Source organism: Erythrolamprus reginae, chromosome 3 (assembly GCF_031021105.1).
Source record: "Erythrolamprus reginae isolate rEryReg1 chromosome 3, rEryReg1.hap1, whole genome shotgun sequence".
Classification (NCBI taxonomy): domain Eukaryota; kingdom Metazoa; phylum Chordata; class Lepidosauria; order Squamata; family Dipsadidae; genus Erythrolamprus; species Erythrolamprus reginae.
Genome location: NC_091952.1, coordinates 55,078,595 through 55,097,142, shown reverse-complemented (window position 1 = coordinate 55,097,142; position 18,548 = coordinate 55,078,595). Strand labels below are relative to the sequence as shown.

At 39.6% G+C, this 18,548-nt stretch overlaps 1 protein-coding gene across 1 annotated transcript; it reads left to right on the top strand.

Annotated features, from left to right (window-relative positions):
- The first annotated feature begins 243 nt into the window (after positions 1-243).
- FRS3 (fibroblast growth factor receptor substrate 3) lies at positions 244-17,648 on the top strand. The gene is made up of 8 exons (XM_070745343.1): positions 244-264; positions 3,375-3,489; positions 4,458-4,589; positions 4,718-4,812; positions 6,728-6,914; positions 12,038-12,193; positions 13,446-13,588; positions 16,018-17,648. Exons 4-8 carry the CDS (start codon positions 4,747-4,749, stop codon positions 16,957-16,959), a joined length of 1,494 nt encoding a protein of 497 aa, XP_070601444.1. The 5' UTR covers positions 244-264; positions 3,375-3,489; positions 4,458-4,589; positions 4,718-4,746; the 3' UTR covers positions 16,960-17,648.
- The last annotated feature ends 900 nt before the right edge of the window (positions 17,649-18,548 follow it).

Genomic DNA, 18,548 nt, shown 5'->3' with positions numbered 1-18,548 from the left:
CTTGCATTTTAATCTGCAGTCCCTCCCAGGGGTGGTGTTGGTGATGTTGGATGGGAGAGCAAATGAATCTTCCGCCGTGATTTCGTCTGGCAATAGTTTTGGAGAAGCAGCCGTTTGAATCTATTTGCAATTGCAAGGGATTTTTGGTGGCACGAAAGACTAAAAATATTTATTCGGATATCGGCTTCCTTAGGTAGCCGTTACTACTAGATTTACAGTGCTGTCACACGCATAATTGGCAGATCTAATTTTGTTCATGTGCCAGTAAGTTGAACGTAATTTGTGTGCTTTATGATTAGCTTTAATTCTTTGTAGGCTTCTGACTTTCTAGTGGTAGTAAATGTCTTAAGAATCATATTGTACTCAACTGCAGTGTAGCCCTTTTTGTGTGGGGTCTACTTGGTCCAAAAAGGCTGTAATTGGAATATTTTACATTTTCTTCATTGAAAGAATATTGGTAGATTTGTTTATGTCTTTGGAGAGGGGTGGCATACAAATCTATTATTATTATTGTTGTTGTTGTTATTTTTTTTATTATTATTATGTCAGTACAACGCAGCAAACGAGATCACTATGCTGGATTTCGTATTTCATCACGAGTCGGGCGCTTCCCAAGCACCTAGGACTGCGTGATGTAGCAGCAAATTATGTTTGCTGATCCCAGTAAAGCGGCCTTTTGCAATTGACAGATGGAGGTTTTGTCAATTCCAATGGTTTTCAAATGTCCGCTGAGATCCTTTGGCACTGCGCCCAGCGTGCCAAGGACCACTGGGACCACTTTCACTGGCTTATGCCAGAGTCGTTGCAGCTCGATTTTCAGATCTTTGTATTTCACTAATTTTTATATTATTATTATTATTATTATTATTATTATTATTATTATTATTATTATTATTATTATTATTATTTATCCAGCAAGTCCTACGGGATTGGGCAGCATAGAAGCCAATTAAAATTAAATTAGTATTTGAATCTTTGCCTTAAATGTAGGTTTTTGCTGGCCAGTGGTAGAGATATAGAAAGGATGGGAATTGATTACAACTGAGCATCTTTCCCAAACCTAATCTTTTTCAACCATTTTGATCATGATGTAGTCCCTAACATCTTTGTTTTTGCCACAGTGAATGACAACTGTGTTAGAGCAACAGTATATGAAATCATAGAAAACTGAAGACGTCCTAAGTGAAATTGCTTCAGTTTTAAGTATGTTGTATCACATGATTCTTGACAAATGTATATTTTATTTTATGTACGTTGAGAGCATATGCACCAAGACAAATTCCTTGTGTGTCCAATCACACTTGGCCAATAAAAATTCTATTCTATTCTAATAATATAGATAATAATGGAAGATGCTGATGTTGGATAATGTGTTTCAGAAAGGTCTTCCTGATGCCTGGATTAAAGGGCTATCCAGAAGTCCATGAGCTGCCAGAAAACTATAGAACAATACAATTGTGGCTTTCCTCTGTGACTGTTCTTACATTCTACATGCATGATAGCAACAAATGCTTGCTGGGCTTAATGTGAACGTGGTGCAGATTTAGCCATCTGGACGAACTTGCTGTGGTTTTGCACAGGTGTTTTGTGGCAGGGGCTTAAAGAAAGTCTGGCTATCAGCTGGTGCCAGTTGGTAAATGGACTTATTTTAGGCATTGGCTTAGTGCTATTCCAGAAGAGCACTGAATTTGTGCTCAAAAGCTGATCAGACAGTAACAGACAAAGCATGGGGAAAGTTGCTCTTTTTCTCCTGCTTTACTGATAGTCACTACTGCTGTAAGCTCAAAGATCTGTCAAGAATAAGAAAAGAGTCTGATTTGAAAGAACCAGACTGGCCCAAAGTGGAATGGAGGACAATGCCCAGGGCTATATTTGCACTAGTCTCAATAGGCTAATGAGATCATCTATTGCCCCCCAAGAGTTTACCTGAGTGTAACTTCAACAAAACTTACAGTATGTTGGGATAAAGAGGAAACTATTTTAACACCGGTACAGTTAAGGTCTACTCAAGGTTGCTTCATGTTTAGAAATCAGATGAAGGCAATGCCAGAAAAAAGGTTTCTGGAATATGTTTATGCTACAGTTAGATGCAAATGCAGAATGACTCTTAAAAAAAAAAGTTTATCAAGTAACAGTAAGGCTTCCTAAACTGAAGGGCAGATAATGCTAGTTCTCTGGAAACAAATGTTGGCAAATAATATCTAATGTTATAAATGCTGTATGTTTCCACCTTTATATTTTGAATGACTTTTTCTATGATTTTACATTGGCATCTGTACTATCTTAGTTCCAGAAATATCATAGTTTGAAATATCTGCACAAACAGTAGTTAAGAGAACTTGTGCTTTTGCTTTGTTTGATATATGACCATAATTAAATATATGCAAAGAAAAGAATAAATTGTTCTTAAATGAATGTGTTTCTGATTTGCAAACAGTAGTTTGCAGTCTGCAGTGGCTGTAGTAATTCTTATTGTAATGGGTGGAAGTATTTGAAGACAAAAACAATCAATATTTGTGGCACATCCTCAGAACAAAAATTCATCAGTGTTAGATAAATGTTTTGTAATCATCTCTTGAGGCCTGTTTGCTTATGTCATTATTCAGCCTTTTGCCCTAATCCATAGCTTCACTATGCATTATTACTCATACAAAGCAGCAAGTTAAAATCCATGGAATGCATAGTATATGTATATTGAAATCGTATATGGATTTCATTAGTCCCAATTGGTTTTTTGCCTGTTCATTAGTTGTAGTCATATTTATTACTTCATGTAAGAAAAATGCTCAAAATACAGTAATGATAAACATTATTATTGGGAGCAGTCATAATTTATTTTAGAGTTGGTTGAATCTTGATGCTCCTCACAGAAATAATAAATTGCATTAATTTAATTTAATTTAATTTAGAATGGGGTTTCATCTTTTGGGGGGAAGCTATTCTTTAATTGTATATCAGGGAATTGGGAATTGTATCATGAGACTTCCTGTTGCCTAGGTTAATAGTTACTGCTATATTGGTAGAGTTGCAGCTTTCTGTACTGTTTTTGTAAGAAGAAACAGTCAGCAGAACCACTTTAGGAAATGTAGTAGTAGTACACATATTGTGTAGAAAGAAGCACCTTAAAAGCTTAAATACAAATTCATTTGGCTTTTATGGTTATTCTGGGGCTGCATAATGCTTATAGAAATGAGTGAGCTACTCCTGTTCCAAAAAAATTGCTAATACATTGAGATGACTTATATTTACGATTATTTTTTCATTCTGCATTAACAGTGAACAAAGTTTGTTTTGTATAGGTTATGCCTGTAAGCTATATTAGAATGCAACTGCAAGTTTTTTTCTGTAAATTAGTGTTTGTTGATTAATTGCAGAATGTTTGGCAATCCAGGCCTACAGAAATTAAGTGTGATTTACTGCCAAGCTGGAAACAGCCAGCAAAACAGCCAAATACAACATGGAAGACAGGTGAACTTCCTGAGAAGTGAAGTATGTTAGATTTCTAATAACTTTTTGATTCATTAAAATGGTTAAAATTCATCTTTGAGCATTCACTGCCAGGGAGAGAAACAGTTTACTCTAGGAATACCTAGAATTCAGAATGTTTTTTAAAACAATAATAGTTATAACTAAAGAACTAGTTAGCCCTTGAAGTTAGCTCTCTATTAATCATCCCCCCATTTAACTTTTTACAAGGTCAGTACAACTCCATTGTTCATTAGTTTTATTACCAAATCCTATAACAAATCTGGTAAGTCAACATTTTCTGTCTCTGAAATATAATCAATATCCTTTTAAGTAGATGTCAAAATTCCTTTCTTGGACATCATTTTCTGCACCAATTTCTCTGAAGGAATCCTTGCTTTGATTCCTTGGATGTGTTATAAGACAAACCATTGCAGATATGCCTGTTTAAACTCTCATATTTAAATGTATGCATAATGAGTGCATGTCTTAAACATTTGGATCTCCCTTTTGGACACCAATGGATACAATACTAGTAAGCAAGATGCCTTTCAAGGATGTTTGTTATTAACTTGTTTTCTCACTAGGTAACAGAGGAGTACCCTATTTTGTTTAGGTTAAGGAACCTTTATTATCCAGGGTAGGGATATATACAAATTATAAATATTGTTTCTTTGTTGATGAATTAGATTAACTTTTTTATTTTTCTTATTTTTCAAAACAGAGTACCAAATTGTCGTAGAAGGCTGTAAAATAATATTTTAATTAAACTTTTATGAATTGAAGCTTTCATTTTAAAGTAAATTTCTCATTCTCCTTGTGACATAGATGAACCACAAAATTTCTGCTATTTTCTGCCAGAGAATAAAGAAGTTTAAAATGATTTGTTTATGATACTTATCTCCATGAGTACAAAAAGAGAGTCTCAAATACAGGTTGATAATTTGGGGAGTTTAGTCATTTCAAGTGTTTTTCTTTTTCTGTCTTCATAGGTGAAAGTTGACATAGTTTCTATGAAACCATAAATGACTTCTTGGCATCTTGATTGCCATGACACCCAGCACAGAATTATGTGAAGAATGTGGGAACCCTCCCCTTAAAAAACTGCTGACAGCCATGGCACTGTAAGATTTAAGCAGGAGTATTGATGGTTTGCCTGAAATCCTGCCACTCAGTTTTTGAAACATTGAAAATATTTTGTTAGAAAGATGCAGTTTACATTTTTGTCTTCAGTATTTTGATTTTCCTTAAGTTCCAGGGATTGCCTGTTGTTTTGACACCATGGGGTCGTGCTGCAGTAGCCCATGCCGAGACAGGGTTCCAGATAATCACCCTACCAAGTTTAAGGTAAGCTATATGTTTTTTGCCTTTAATAATGTGTTCTTCGACTAGTATGGATTGCTGTAAATTCACCCAAACAAAATTTCGTCTCAAGACTGAAGTCGGAGTGAGAAACTCTTTTTTATGGTTATTTTATCCCCCAGTCTTCTTATTTTATTTATTTATTTATTTATTTATTGGATTTGTATGTCGCCCCTCTCCGCAGACTCGGGGCGGCTAACAACAGTAATAAAACAGTATACAATAATAATCCAATACTAAAAACAGTTAAGAACCCATTATTATAAAAACCAAACATACATACAGACATATCATGCATAAAATTGTAAAGGCCTAGGGGGAAAGAGTATCTCAATTCCCCCATGCCTGGCGGCAGAGGTGGGTTTTAAGCAGCTTACGAAAGGCAAGGAGGGTGGGGCCAATTCTAATCTCTGGGGGGAGTTGGTTCCAGAGGGCCAGGGCTGCCACAGAGAAGGCTCTTCCCCTGGGTCCCGCCAAGCGACATTGTTTAGTTGACCCGGAGAAGACCCACTCTGTGGGACCTAACTGGTCGCTGGGATTCGTGCAGCAGAAGGAGGTCCCTGAGATAATCTGGTCCGGTGCCATGAAGAGCTTTATAGGACATAACCAACACTTTGAATTGTGACCGGAAACTGATCGGCAACCAATGCAGACTGCGGAGTGTTGGTGTAACATGGGCATATTTGGGAAAGCCCATGATTGCTCTCACAGCTGCATTCTGCACGATCTGAAGTTTCCAAACACTTTTCAAAGGTAGCCCCATGTAGAGAGCGTTACAGTAGTCGAACCTCGAGGTGATGAGGGCATGAGTGACTGTGAGCAGTGACTCCCGGTCCAAATAGGGTCGGAACTGGTGCACCAGGCGTTTTCTTGCTGTTTTCTTCAGTTAAATATTACTGAGTTTAGCTGAGAAAGTTTATCTCTATATTTTAATAAAATAACATTTTGTCCTCCCTCTGCTGAACATTCAGTCTGGAGATTCAAAATATTGACAATTTTCTGACTTTTTGTGCTTGATTGGTAAAGACATTGCACGATTGTGAAATTGGAAATTCTTTCGAGGTGACTCATTTAACTTGGGTCAATGTTGGTGATTGGTACTAGACACTAATATCATTCAGGGAATCTTAGGTCACGTTCCAAAAGTAGAAGCACAGCGATTAATAAATGCATTTTTAGTACTTCTATATGCTAAAGCTAAGAAAACACTCCTTATGTCACCAGAGGGAGCTGTTTCCTGAATAGCTGAGGTCTTCTTGTTAATGGACTAAGCACTCACTCTAGGTGTATCTGCCTGAAATATTTTTCTAGTAAGAAAGTACTTCTCTTATGCAATGTTTCCAAATTTTGTCACTTTAAGATGTGTGGACTTCTACTCTGAGTCCACCGATTGGGGAATTCTGGGAGCTGAATTCCACACGTCTTAAAATTGCCAAAGTATAAAAGGATTGCTCTAAAGCAGGCATCAAACTCAAGGCCCGGGGGCCGGATCCAGCCCAGGGGGTGCTTAGATCTGACGTGCGGGGCTGCTCTGGAAACAGGAAAGGACCAGCCTGGAGTGCCACTGCCAGTGAAAATGGAGCTCAGGAGGGCTGCGGGTAGTCTTCCTTAGCTCCATTTTCGCTGGCAGAAGGTTGCAGGAAACTGTCACGTGCCCCCAGCCGTGCCACATCTGTCCCTCCCAAGATCAAACACAACCCTGATGTGACCCTCAATGAAATCGAGTTTGACATCCCTGCTCTAAAGAATTTCACCACTGAATTAAGAAAAAATGACTGCCTCAGGGAGATATGATTAGGCTGGTGTACCTTCCTGAATAAATCACACTATTTGTCTATAACTCCATTGTGTCTATTTATAAGGTGTAGTAGCTCCTGACAACTGGCTTTGGTTTCTACAGGTGACAAATGTTGATGATGAGGGCAATGAGTTGGGCTCAGGGATTATGGAATTGACACAGAGGGAGCTTGTTTTGCACACTCACAAACGCGATGCTGTTCGGTGGCCATACCTTTGTTTGCGTCGCTATGGCTATGATTCCAATCTCTTCTCCTTTGAAAGTGGACGTCGCTGCTTGACTGGACAGGGTATGTAAATTTCTCCTGAAGTAGCAGGAGAGCCGTTAACTTAGGCTCACATCTGGTTTCTCTCCTCATAGGATGCTGTAAATCTGGTTCAGAAATAGAAACTATCTTCTAATATGACACTTAAAGAAATTCACATTTTTGTTGTCAGATAAATATTGGTGGGAGAATATTTTGTAAAAGCTTTATTTACTCAGTATTCTGTTTCATAAAGGCCAATTTTAATGGAAAGTCTAAATATCTTATATTCAGGTTTCTAGCGCCTCTTCCATTAACAGCGTTGAAGGAATGTTCTGACCAATAATCTCTGATAGTCTTTTAAATTCATATTATTTTCTCTGGGGTGAGATGTACAAGTTGCGAATAACTCTGAGATCATTTAAGTCTTTGTTACATAAGGAATAGTTAGACTATATTAAGAATAGTAAAATGTTTGAAAACAGAAGTATATCTGATCCAGGTTAAAATTCCAATCTAAATCTAGCAGGTTGGCATTAAAGCAGTAGAATAGAATGAAATAGAATTCTTTATTGGCCAAGTGTGATTGGACACACAAGGAATTTGTCATTGGTGTGTATGCTCTCAGTGTATAAAAAAAGATTCATTTATCAAGAATCATGAGGTAAAGCACTTAATGATTGTCATAGGGTACAAATAAGCAATCAAGAAACAATATTAATACAAATAGTAAGGCTACAAATAACAAATTATCGTCATACAGTCATAAGTGGGAGGAGATGGGTGATAGGAACAATGAGAAGACTAGTTGTAATAGTAATGTAGCTTTAGTGAATAGTTTGACAGTGGTGAGGGCATTATTTGTTTAGTAGAGTGATGGTGTTTGGGAAAAAACTGTTCTTGTCTTGGTGTGCAGTGCTCTATAACGTTTTGAGGGTAGGATTGAAACAATTTATGTCCAGAATGCGAGAGGTCAGTAAATATTTTCATGGCCCTCTTTTTGACTCGTGCAGTATACAGGTCCTCAATAGAAGGCAGTAATCTGTTCTATTCTAAAGCACCAGCTAGACTTCTGAGCTGATGTAGCAAGATAATTTTATATTTTCTTGTTTATTTTGTTATCAAATTTAGATACTGCTGCATCTTGTGGAACGATATGGTATTAACTTTCATTTATAACATTATAATGCCATTTTTGCATTATCTATGTTATGCATCATTTCACACTTGTAAATAGTCCTCGGGTTAAGATGGCAGTTAGGACCAGAATTTCTTTCGCTAGAGATGCAGTTGTAAAGCTCAAGCTCTAAGTAGTGCAGTTGTAAAGTGTGGCCCCATTGCTTTGCAATGGCAATCCTAACACTCCCTATTCAATTGTCATCATTAACAATCTTCACTTGTTAGCCAAGGTCCTACTCCAATCCAACTGATTCCCAGGTTTGTCCCTCTTTTAAGGTAAGGGAATGCTTCCCCTTCAACTCTCCCAACTACCTATTCTCCTGATGTCCTTTTGGCCCTCTGCATTCTGCCTTGTAAAGCAGCAAGCCCACCGTTGGGAGGCTGCTTGTTGTGCTACTCAGGGGTTACTTTTTACACTGTGCAAGAAGCCCTGACCTAAACCAGCCCTAGCCACTGTTACATCCCCGAGTGCCCTGCGCTTCACTATCCCCAATTGACCTTCTATGTCTTGCTCCCAATTCGGACGAGGTTTGCATGGCCCTGTGCAAGGCAGCTGCTGGCCACATGAGGACTTCTTCCCCCAGGTCTGATGAGGAAACTGCCACCTGTGACTTCAGCAAAGACGTCTTGTGTGACCAGAAGCTGCCTTGCAGAACCGTGGAGCTCCAGGACCCAAAGGGCAAAAGATGGAGAAGGAGGCAGGGGAAGGTGTCTCTGTAATTTTTGTGAGCAGGTTATCCAGTGACCGATTTTGATCATGTGACTGCAGGCATGTGGCTACACTCATAATTTCATGGACCGGGCATAAATACCATTTGTTCAGCACCACTGTAACGTCATGGTTGTTGAACATAAGGTCATAAGCAGGGGCAGATTCCCATTGCTGCCGCTACCTGTGCACTGCGGACAGAGCTTCATTTATCTTGCATGAGTGCATACACACCCCAGCATGTTTTTAATTCAATTCAATTCAATTTATTAGATTTGTATGCCGCCCCTCTCCAAAGACTTGGGGCGGCTCACAACAATAATAAAAGCAATATTCCAGTGAAAACAAATCTAACATTAAAAAGCACATAAAACCCTATCATATTTAAAAAAGCAAACAACATATACATACCCAAACATAAATATAAAAAAAAGCCTGGGGGGAAAGGTGTATAGATGGGTCTTGAGTAATTTACAAAAGACAAGGAGTGTGGGGGCAGTTCTAATCTCCGGGGGGAGTTGGTTCCAGAGGGCCGGGGCTGCCACAGAGAAGGCTCTTCCCCCGGGGCCCGCCAAACGACATTGTTTGGTCGATGGGACCCGGAGAAGACCAACTCTGTGGGACCTTATCGGTTGCTGGGATTCGTGCGGTAGCAGGCGGTTCCGGAGGTACTCTGGTCCAATGCCATGTAGGGCTTTAAAGGTCATGACCAACACTTTGAATTGTGACCGGAAACTGATTGGCAGCCAATGCAGGCCACGGAGTGTTGCAGAAACGTGGGCGAATCTAGGAAGCCTCACGATGGCTCTCACGGCCGCGTTCTGCACGATCTGAAGTTTCCGAACACTTTTCAGAGGTAGCCCCATGTAGAGAGCATTGCAGTAATCGAACCTCAAGGTTATGAGGGCATGAGCGACTGTGAGCAGTGACTCCCTGTCCAAATAGGGCCGCAACTGGTGCACAGGAAGCAAAATCTTGCGAAGGGACACACGTGCATGAAAGTTTTCGGTGATTTTTTTGCTTTCGCGCATGCGCAGAAGCGAAAAAAAAAAGCTGAAATCTCATGCACTTATGCATTCCCTCGCAAGATTTTGCTTCCTGCGCATACACGGAAGCAAAAACACACTGGGGCGTGCGCATGCACATGCAAGATAACTGAAGATGGGCGCCCAGTGATCGCTACCAGTGCGCCACCCTTTACCATACAAGTATCAACCCACTACTGGTCATAAGTTATATACTGGTCATAACCTATAATGTTATATTTTGACTTTGGTAGGAATAGTACCAAGCTGGCTGCCTATTTATAACCCATAGTTTGTTCATCATTGGCATTAGTTTGTGCCAGCAGTATGATCTTTATGTTATAAATGAAATAGTAAAAGAAATCCAAAAAGTCTCGAATCAAAGCGTTGTGGGTAAAAAAGTCACGTTTGATATTCAATGCTTGTAAAATTAATCATTTCTTTGGTTCTTTTCACATTCCTTTCTCTCATGTTTGGATTTTAAAGCTTATTTCACTTAAATGATCGTTCTTAATACCAGGAACATAAGACAGAAAATGTGTAGGATCTATTGATGTGTGTGTGTGTGTTAGAATATTTTTATTCAGAATTGCAGCTGTTGTTGCCATGTTCTTGTCCTTGTTGCTAAGGATTTTTGGTACATGTCTGTGCAGGCCGGTATCTGATTGGTTAGTTCAGAATAGAGAGTCAATTGATAAAAGTATTTATGGGTGGTGGGCAGGTGTTGCAGTTTAATACAAAAGCTAGTTCCTGTCCTTCTTTGACATGTACAATTCGGTCCTATTAATCACTGATGATTTGCAAAAAAAGGGTCTAATCTCAGCACTGAGCTGGCAAATTTAAATGGAAACAGCGTCTTAGATTCTTCATTCAGGCTCATGCTGTTGCAGCATTACTTTGCCCAAATAAAATACAGAATAATGTTTTCCTCAAATTTGTCATGGGCAGCACAGTTGGAAATTTACCAAGTAATACTTTTAACAATAATAGTAATTTGTGCTTTTTCCTTTCCCATTCTGTTTCTTACCTTCACTGGAGTACATAAAGTGCATAATAGTATAAATGGAACTACTGTATAGAGAAAATTCAATTTCAATTCCTTATAATTCTTTCAAAATACAACAACAATAAGCAGAAATGTAAATGTACTATTTCATGGTCACCAGTAGTATTTATACCACCTGGGTATGTTGAAATGCATTCAAATAATAGAACACTTTTATTCTTGGCCAGAATGTTGCACAAATGAAACCATAATTCCATTTTAGGTGTAACTGAGTGGCTGACGATAGCTGCCTGACTGAGAGGCTTGTTCGACCAAATGTGTGTGATTTGATTTTGAAATTAGTTTGAGTCCCACCGTGCTTCATAGATCAAGGTTTCTTCTCCCCAGCTTCTTGCAAACGGTGGGCTTGAAATTTCAGTAGTCCCGAAGCTCTTTTCTAAAGAGGCAATCTCTTTCTATAAGTGTATCATGAAAATGTCAACTTTTGATTCATTTTTTGCTGTTTCCCTTCTTAGTAATTTTATGAGTATAACTACTGTATTTTTGGAGTATAAGACACACCTTGGTTTGGGGAAAGGAAAATGTTAGATATTCATCTGGCTAGCATCCTTAGTCAGCTTCAGCACATTGTTTTATCACTTGGTTAGGGCTGGAAAAAAAACCTTTTTTGGAGGGAGTTAGCAATGAAAGAAAGCCTGCAAAGACTTAAGGCTGGAAAAAAACTTCTTGGGAATAGCAATGAAAAAACCTGCAAGCCTGGAACATTGTTAGTATCTAATTAGGGCTGGGGGAAAAAGCTTCAAAAAAGCTACATCCGGAGTATAAGACAAACTTAAATTTTTAGCCTCTTTTAGGGGGCAAAATGGTCCGTCTTATACTCCAAAAATACAGTAAATATACTATTAATATTTAATTGGTACAGTAATATTTTTAATTTTAGACTTGTTCTCATGTCCAATGATATAAATTAAGTTGGTAAGTAGTCACAATATTTCTAAAGAGGCTCCTAAATTAAGGTGTAATCTCAGGATCAGATCTTTAGTTTCAGTGTGTATCAATCACATATTACATCTTAATTCTATTCTTTCAATTTGTCCAAATGTCTATGCAATCATGTTGCTTTCATGTATTTAGTAATTTGCTAACTTTTAGAATAGAGGTATATGGCTGGAGTAATAATAATGCATTTTATTGTTTTAGACAGTGTGAACATGCTAGCATTAAAATAGTCTTTCTCTTTTTTGCCTAGGAATTTTTGCATTCAAGTGCTCAAGAGCTGAAGAGATATTTAATTTGCTGCAGGATCTGATGCAATGTAATAGTATCAGTGTGGTGGAGGAACCCGTTGTCATTACAAGGAATGCAGCGGAACTGGAACTACCCCGGACTCCCCAGACACCTGATAGTGAGACCCTCTTACAAACCGGAAGAGATAGGGGGAATGAGGCCTATGTTGGCCTTTACTCTAGAGTAGGGATCTCCAACTTCAGCAACATTAAGACTTATGGACTTCAACTCCCAGAATTCCTGGGAAAGCAAAGCTGGCTGAGGAATTCTGGGAGTTGAAGTCCATAGGTCTTAAAGTTGTCAAGGTTAGAGACCTTTGCTCTAGAGCAGTGATGGTGAACCTATGGCACGGGTAACACAGGTGGCATGCGGAGCCATATCTGCTGGCACGCGAGCTGTTGTCCTAGCTCAACTCCAATGTGCATGTGTGTGCCGGCCAGCTGATTTTTGGCTCATATAGAGGCTCTTGGAGGGTATTTTTGGCTTCCAGAAAGCCTCCTGGTAGGATGGGGGAGGGCCTATGGAGGGTGAAACACAAGCCTATTGGGCCCATCAGAAGTTGGGAAATAGACCACTTCCATCCTCCAGAGGGCCTCCGGATGGTGGGGGAAGCTGTTTTCGCCTTCGCCAGGTGTTGAATTATGGGTGTGGTCACTCACGCATGCGTTATAGCATGTGCACACACTTTTTCGGCACCTCTCATTTATGCAAGAGAGTCGTGCCTTGTTCCCATATACATTTTCTCTGAACCGGGGCTACTTGTAAGGCTCAGCACATTTGCAACAGTTGTATCAGCCTGTTTCATCACCAGATAGGTATTGTTAATTACTTAATCATCTGGTCTCATAAAATCAACTCTACTTTCCATTCATGTTTTTTGCTTATTGTAAAGTTTTAAATATTATGTGAGCTTGTTGCTTTATTTCCAAGGCAACCAAACACAATTATCAGATACGTTTAAGTTTCCAGTAAAATATCGCCCAAACTACTGCTAAAAAGTAGGAAAATAATTATTTGATTTGGTTATCTTGACCTTTGATTTATTTTGCACTTAGATTTGAGATAGGTACTAGTCTAGTTTTTATAATTATTTTGTCTCATTACAGTAGAGAACTACATCATACCATTATTTATTTATTTATTTATTTATTTATCATTCATTCATTCAGACATTCATTCATTCATTCATTCAGACATACATACTTCTATGCCGCCCAGTCCCAAAGGGGCTGCCACTCAAACACTATACTTTTATGCCCACACCGAAAAAAAATTAGAGGGAACATTGATTGGGGGTATTTTTGGTAAATGTATGTAAGTTTTGTGTATAGCTAATTGTGCTCCCATTTTTTCATTTTTTGAATATATAGTTCCAGGTTTTCCTAATGGGTTCCACAACTTCCCTATGGAGCCCTCATCTTGCCCTGCAGCCTGCCACGGCCCCATGAGTAGTCTAAGGCATTCTTCTATTGGGGAGGACCCTACACATGCTCTTATTATCCCTGATGGGCAAGTAAGTACTGCATATGAAATAGAACACTGCACCAATTAATACTAACTGTGCCAATTAATTTTTACTATGCCAGGTAATGTTGGTATAGGAAAATAGGTACCTGTTCTTTTTTCACTTTTGCTGCACTCAGTTTCTAATTTAGATTTTCAGTTATCATCACACACCCCTTATTCCCTTCTTTCTAATTTCGTCATCCAGATAAATCTCCATTAATGTCTAATTAAGTCCATCATTAATATTCCTTAAACTATGGGTAAAATCAATATCTTTCACATCTTATAATTTTAATATCAAAACCACAGTGCCTTCTTTCCTCTTAGTGAAAATCTCAAAAGAGGCTAAAAACCCTTATATCTAATTTTATCAGTATAAAAATTCTATAATAATAATAATAATAATAATAATAATAATAATAATAATAATAATAATAATAATTATTATTATTATTATTATTATTATTATTATTATTATTATTATTTGGATTTGTATGCCGCCCCTCTCCATAGACTTGGGGCGGCTAACAACAGTAATACAAAATAGCATGTAAATCCAATACTAAAACAGCTAAAAAAAACCTTATTTGTAAAACCAAACATACATACAAACAAACATACCATGCATAAATTGTAAGGGCCTAGGGGGAAAGAATATCTCAGTTCTCCCATGTCTGACGGCAGAGGTGGGTTTTAAGGAGCTTACAAAAGGCGAGGAGGGTGGGGGCAATTCTAATCTTCGGGGTTCCAGATGGCCGGGGCCGCCACAGAGAAGGCTCTTCCCCTGGGTCCCGCCAAACGACATTGTTTTGTTGACTTATATTATATACTGATACTTTATCAATTTAAAAAACAAATAAATACAAACAGTAGTCCTTGTCTTAAAGCCATAATTGAGTCCTAAACTTCCACTGCTAAGTGAGACAGTTATTAAGTGAATTTTGCCCCATTTCTTGGTGCAGTTTTTAGTGAATCACTGCATTTGTTAAGTTAGGAACATGGCGGTTAAATGAACCTGGATTGACTTTGCTTGTCAGAAGGTCGCAAAAGTGATCACATGACCCAGGGACACCGCAACCATCATAAATACATGTAAGTGTGAAAAGCTGTCATAAATCACTTTATTCGGTGCCACTGTGTTCTGTCAGGCTCTCTGGTAGACTCCTCCCAAAAATTCACAGGTACAAATTTCAGACACACACGTTTGAAAATTCAAAACAATGTTCTTTATAATGAAAAGTCACTTAAACTAAGCCCTCTTTTGATATAGCAAAGAGCACTTGTCTCCAAACAAACTGGTAATTTGTACAAGTCCCTTATCAGTTCTGTGATACTTACCTTGCAGCTGTGAGACAATTCCCAGTCCTTCTTTCACAAAGTGAAACACACTTTGCTCTGGTTTAGTTTCAAAGCGGGGAAAAATCAGCACACGAAAGGTCAAAGTCAGTAAAGCAGTCAGGAAACACAACGATCAGATAAGCCTCCACAATGGCCAAACCCACAGGCTGCTATTTATAGCAGCCTCACTAATGACCACAGCCCCACCCAACCACAGGTGGCCTCATTTTCTTTGATAATAATCTCTCAGTTGTTGTTGCCTATGCATTGCTCTCCGCATGCATGGCTGTATCATTAACTCTTGTTCTGAATCCAAGGAGGAGCTAGATAATTGATCTCCTTCTGAGCTGTCTGCCACACTCTCCTCCTCCCTGTCACTCATGTCTTCTTGGTCAGAGGAGCCTTCATCAGCAGATTCCACTGGGGGCAAAACAGGCCTGCAGCATGTGGGTGTCTCCCCCACATCCACAGTCCTTGGGGCAGGAGCTGGGCCAGAGCTAACCACAACACCCTGTAACTTCGAATGGTCACTAAATAAATGGTTTTACGTCAAGGACTACTTGTACAAGATTTGATTAGGCAACCTAATATTGTGTGATAGGACAGGTGTGATCTGATAATGATAAGGATTTTTAAAAGTATTTTCAGTCAGGGAACATGTTTGGAATTATTAATAACAGACCACAAGGTTAAGATGGGACTATATTTCTTTTTAATATTGTTGCTGTTCCTGTTTATGCATTTTTAAACGCCGTACAGATACTTATTAATCCTATGACTCCTAATAAATAATAGCAATAGCATTTAGACTTATATATCACTTCATAGTGCTTTTACAGCCCTCTCTGAGCGGTTTACAGAATCAGCATATTGCCCCCAACAATCTGGGCCCTCATTTTACCCACCTGGATGGAAGGCTGAATCAACCTTGAGCCAGTGGTAAGATTTGAACTGCTGAACTACAGGTAGCAGTTAGCTGAAGTAGCCTGCAGTGCTGCACTCTAACCACTGCACTACCCCGGCACTTCATATAATGCAAGGTTTCTAGATCACATTTATTCTCAGCACCTGCTAACTTCTCTGTATATTTTTTTGCAGTCCCACACCTATGTAAACACAGCCAGTGGTGAAGATGATATAAGGGGCCACCATTGCATGCACTCCTTACCTGAAGTTCATCCTGCAATGGCTCATTCCAACCATAGCTGCTCCCTGGAGGACCGGAATCCCCAGGTTTACCTTCAGCCAGGAGAAGTGAAGTTTGTTTTGGGCCCGAACCTGGGTTGTAGGCACAGGATGAAATGTGATGGCTACTGTCGACCCCACTGGGAGTGCTCCAGGCATTTCTGCACCCCTCACAACAACAACAACAACGATTACAAAGACGAGTGCCTCGCCCCCAAGTGTGTTTATGAAAACCTCAACGGCCTGCTGCCTTCACGAGGAACCTTGCTTCGTCAGGGTAGCGGGCGCTTGAAAATCCCTCGTGAGGACCTGAATCCTGCCAGTTGCTCCCACCGCCGGGCCACCCTGCTGCACTATGAGAACCTGCCATCATTGCCTCCCGTGTGGGAGTGCCAGCCGCTAAGACAGGGCCAGGATGAAGAGGATTCTGGCGATGCAATGACGCCTTCCTCCACTGGTTATCCAGAAATGGAAGAAGACGACCCTTTACGGAATTACATGAACTCAGAAAGGGCCGCCCTCCACGGAGGCATGCGTAGGGGGGCTTGCTTGCAACGGCGCCGCAGTTGTACCCCGAGCGTTTTCAATTTCGACTTCTGCCGGCCCTATTTGGAGCAGCCGAGGCAGCTCAATTATATCCAGGTAGAACTGCAAAATGATCCTTGTAAAGGGCGACAAAGCATACCAGTGGCCCATGTCCCATGTGCGGTTGCCCATCCGGCCCACAGGACCAATTCCTACGCGATCATTGACCATAAAAAGACAGCAGCCATGTCCAGCTTACAGAGAGCACTGCCTAGGGATGACGGGACTTCCAGGAAAACACGACATAACAGCACTGACCTGCCTCTGTAAGAAGAACATTCAACCCAAGCACCTCATTGTGGCTTTTGTATCTGCTCTTCAACAAATCATGTCACATAACTGCCATTTCTTCATTGTGCCCCCCTTGTTACTCAGTGTGAGTCACTGGAATAGTTTCATCGAGCTAATTTAAGAAATGTAGCCTATCTGTGCCTCTTCCGAGCCTCCTATTCCTCTACCATGTACTTTCTGAAACTCTGCCATGTGCTTGATTTAGTTGACGGAGCTGATGGCAGGGTGGGTAATGGTGCAGTTGGAGTGTGACGGCTAAGGAAACTCTGTTTGAGTTTTACAGTGGTACCTCGACATACGAGTTTAATTCGTTCCAGACCCGAGCTCGTAAGTCGATCAACTCGCATCTCGAACAAATGCCTTTAGACTTTGTTTTTTGCGCCGAGATAACTGGAAGCAAGGAGATTCTTGCGCCACCTAGTGGAAGCTCGGCTCGTATCCCGAATTTGAGCTCGGGTGTCGAACAGAATTTTCGCTCGCGTCGCGGCTCGTAACTTGGAATACTCGCATGTGGAGCAGCTCGTATCTAGAGGTACCACTGTATTTTTGAATGTCCACAAAATATATTTATTTTCAAATTTTACATTAACTTATTTTTCAGAAGTGCTGGTGTTTGTTTGTCTGTTTATTTATTTATTCCAAGTTAAAGTGCCCAGTAAACGTTAACACTGAATTGCTTTGCAATTAATTATTTTCTCCATGAGAATCAGAAAAGCTCTACGAGGGGAAGAGTTGTATCATTTTTTTAAAAAAAACTCATCCAAGGCCTAGCCACCAAAAGGCAGAACAGTGGAGGAGATTCAGACTGTCTGAGAAAGTAATCCATGCAAGAATGGTTCTAAACCCGTGTGATCCCAGGAGTAGCTCAACATGCGGACAAAGCTGACCTTCCCAGCTCTAATTTCTGACTGGTGGTTTATCTCATAACATGCCTCTCTTCACCCTCAGGGTAGGAAAAACCATGGAAATATAAATTTCACTTTAAAAAAAAATCCTTTGTGAATGTTTTTAACTGTTACTGTTTGCCTAACATTTTGGGATAGTCTCTAAGAAGTTAATATTCTGATGTTATGGTACTACAATAGTTTGCTAGAATCACATAAAAGCTTTACTTCCTCCATTTTACTTTATTGCCTCAAATCTGACACTTTAATATTGTCCCAGACATACTTCAACATGTCAGTGAAATCCAGACCATTATTTGCAAATGATTGATTTTGGGGGGGGGGGAATGGGGCGAGGCGTTGAGAACATTTTGAACAACCTTAAGGACAAGCAAAGTTTTGCTTATTTGGGACTTTCAACTTTATGTTAGGGTTAGTAATAAACCTACAATAAGGGAGTATACTTCTAATGTATTTATTTTGTGCAGCTGTTGCCCTTCTCAGATATGGCCCTTCCAGGAATAACTATATTTTTCCAGTTTATTCTAAAAACCTGTTTCTCTGAAGCCATTTTTAAAATTCACTCTGTGCGAAACAAGTACAGTGTTCCCTCGATTTTCGCGGGTTCAAACTTCGTGAAAAGTCTATACCATGGTTTTTCAAAAATATTAATTAAAAAATACT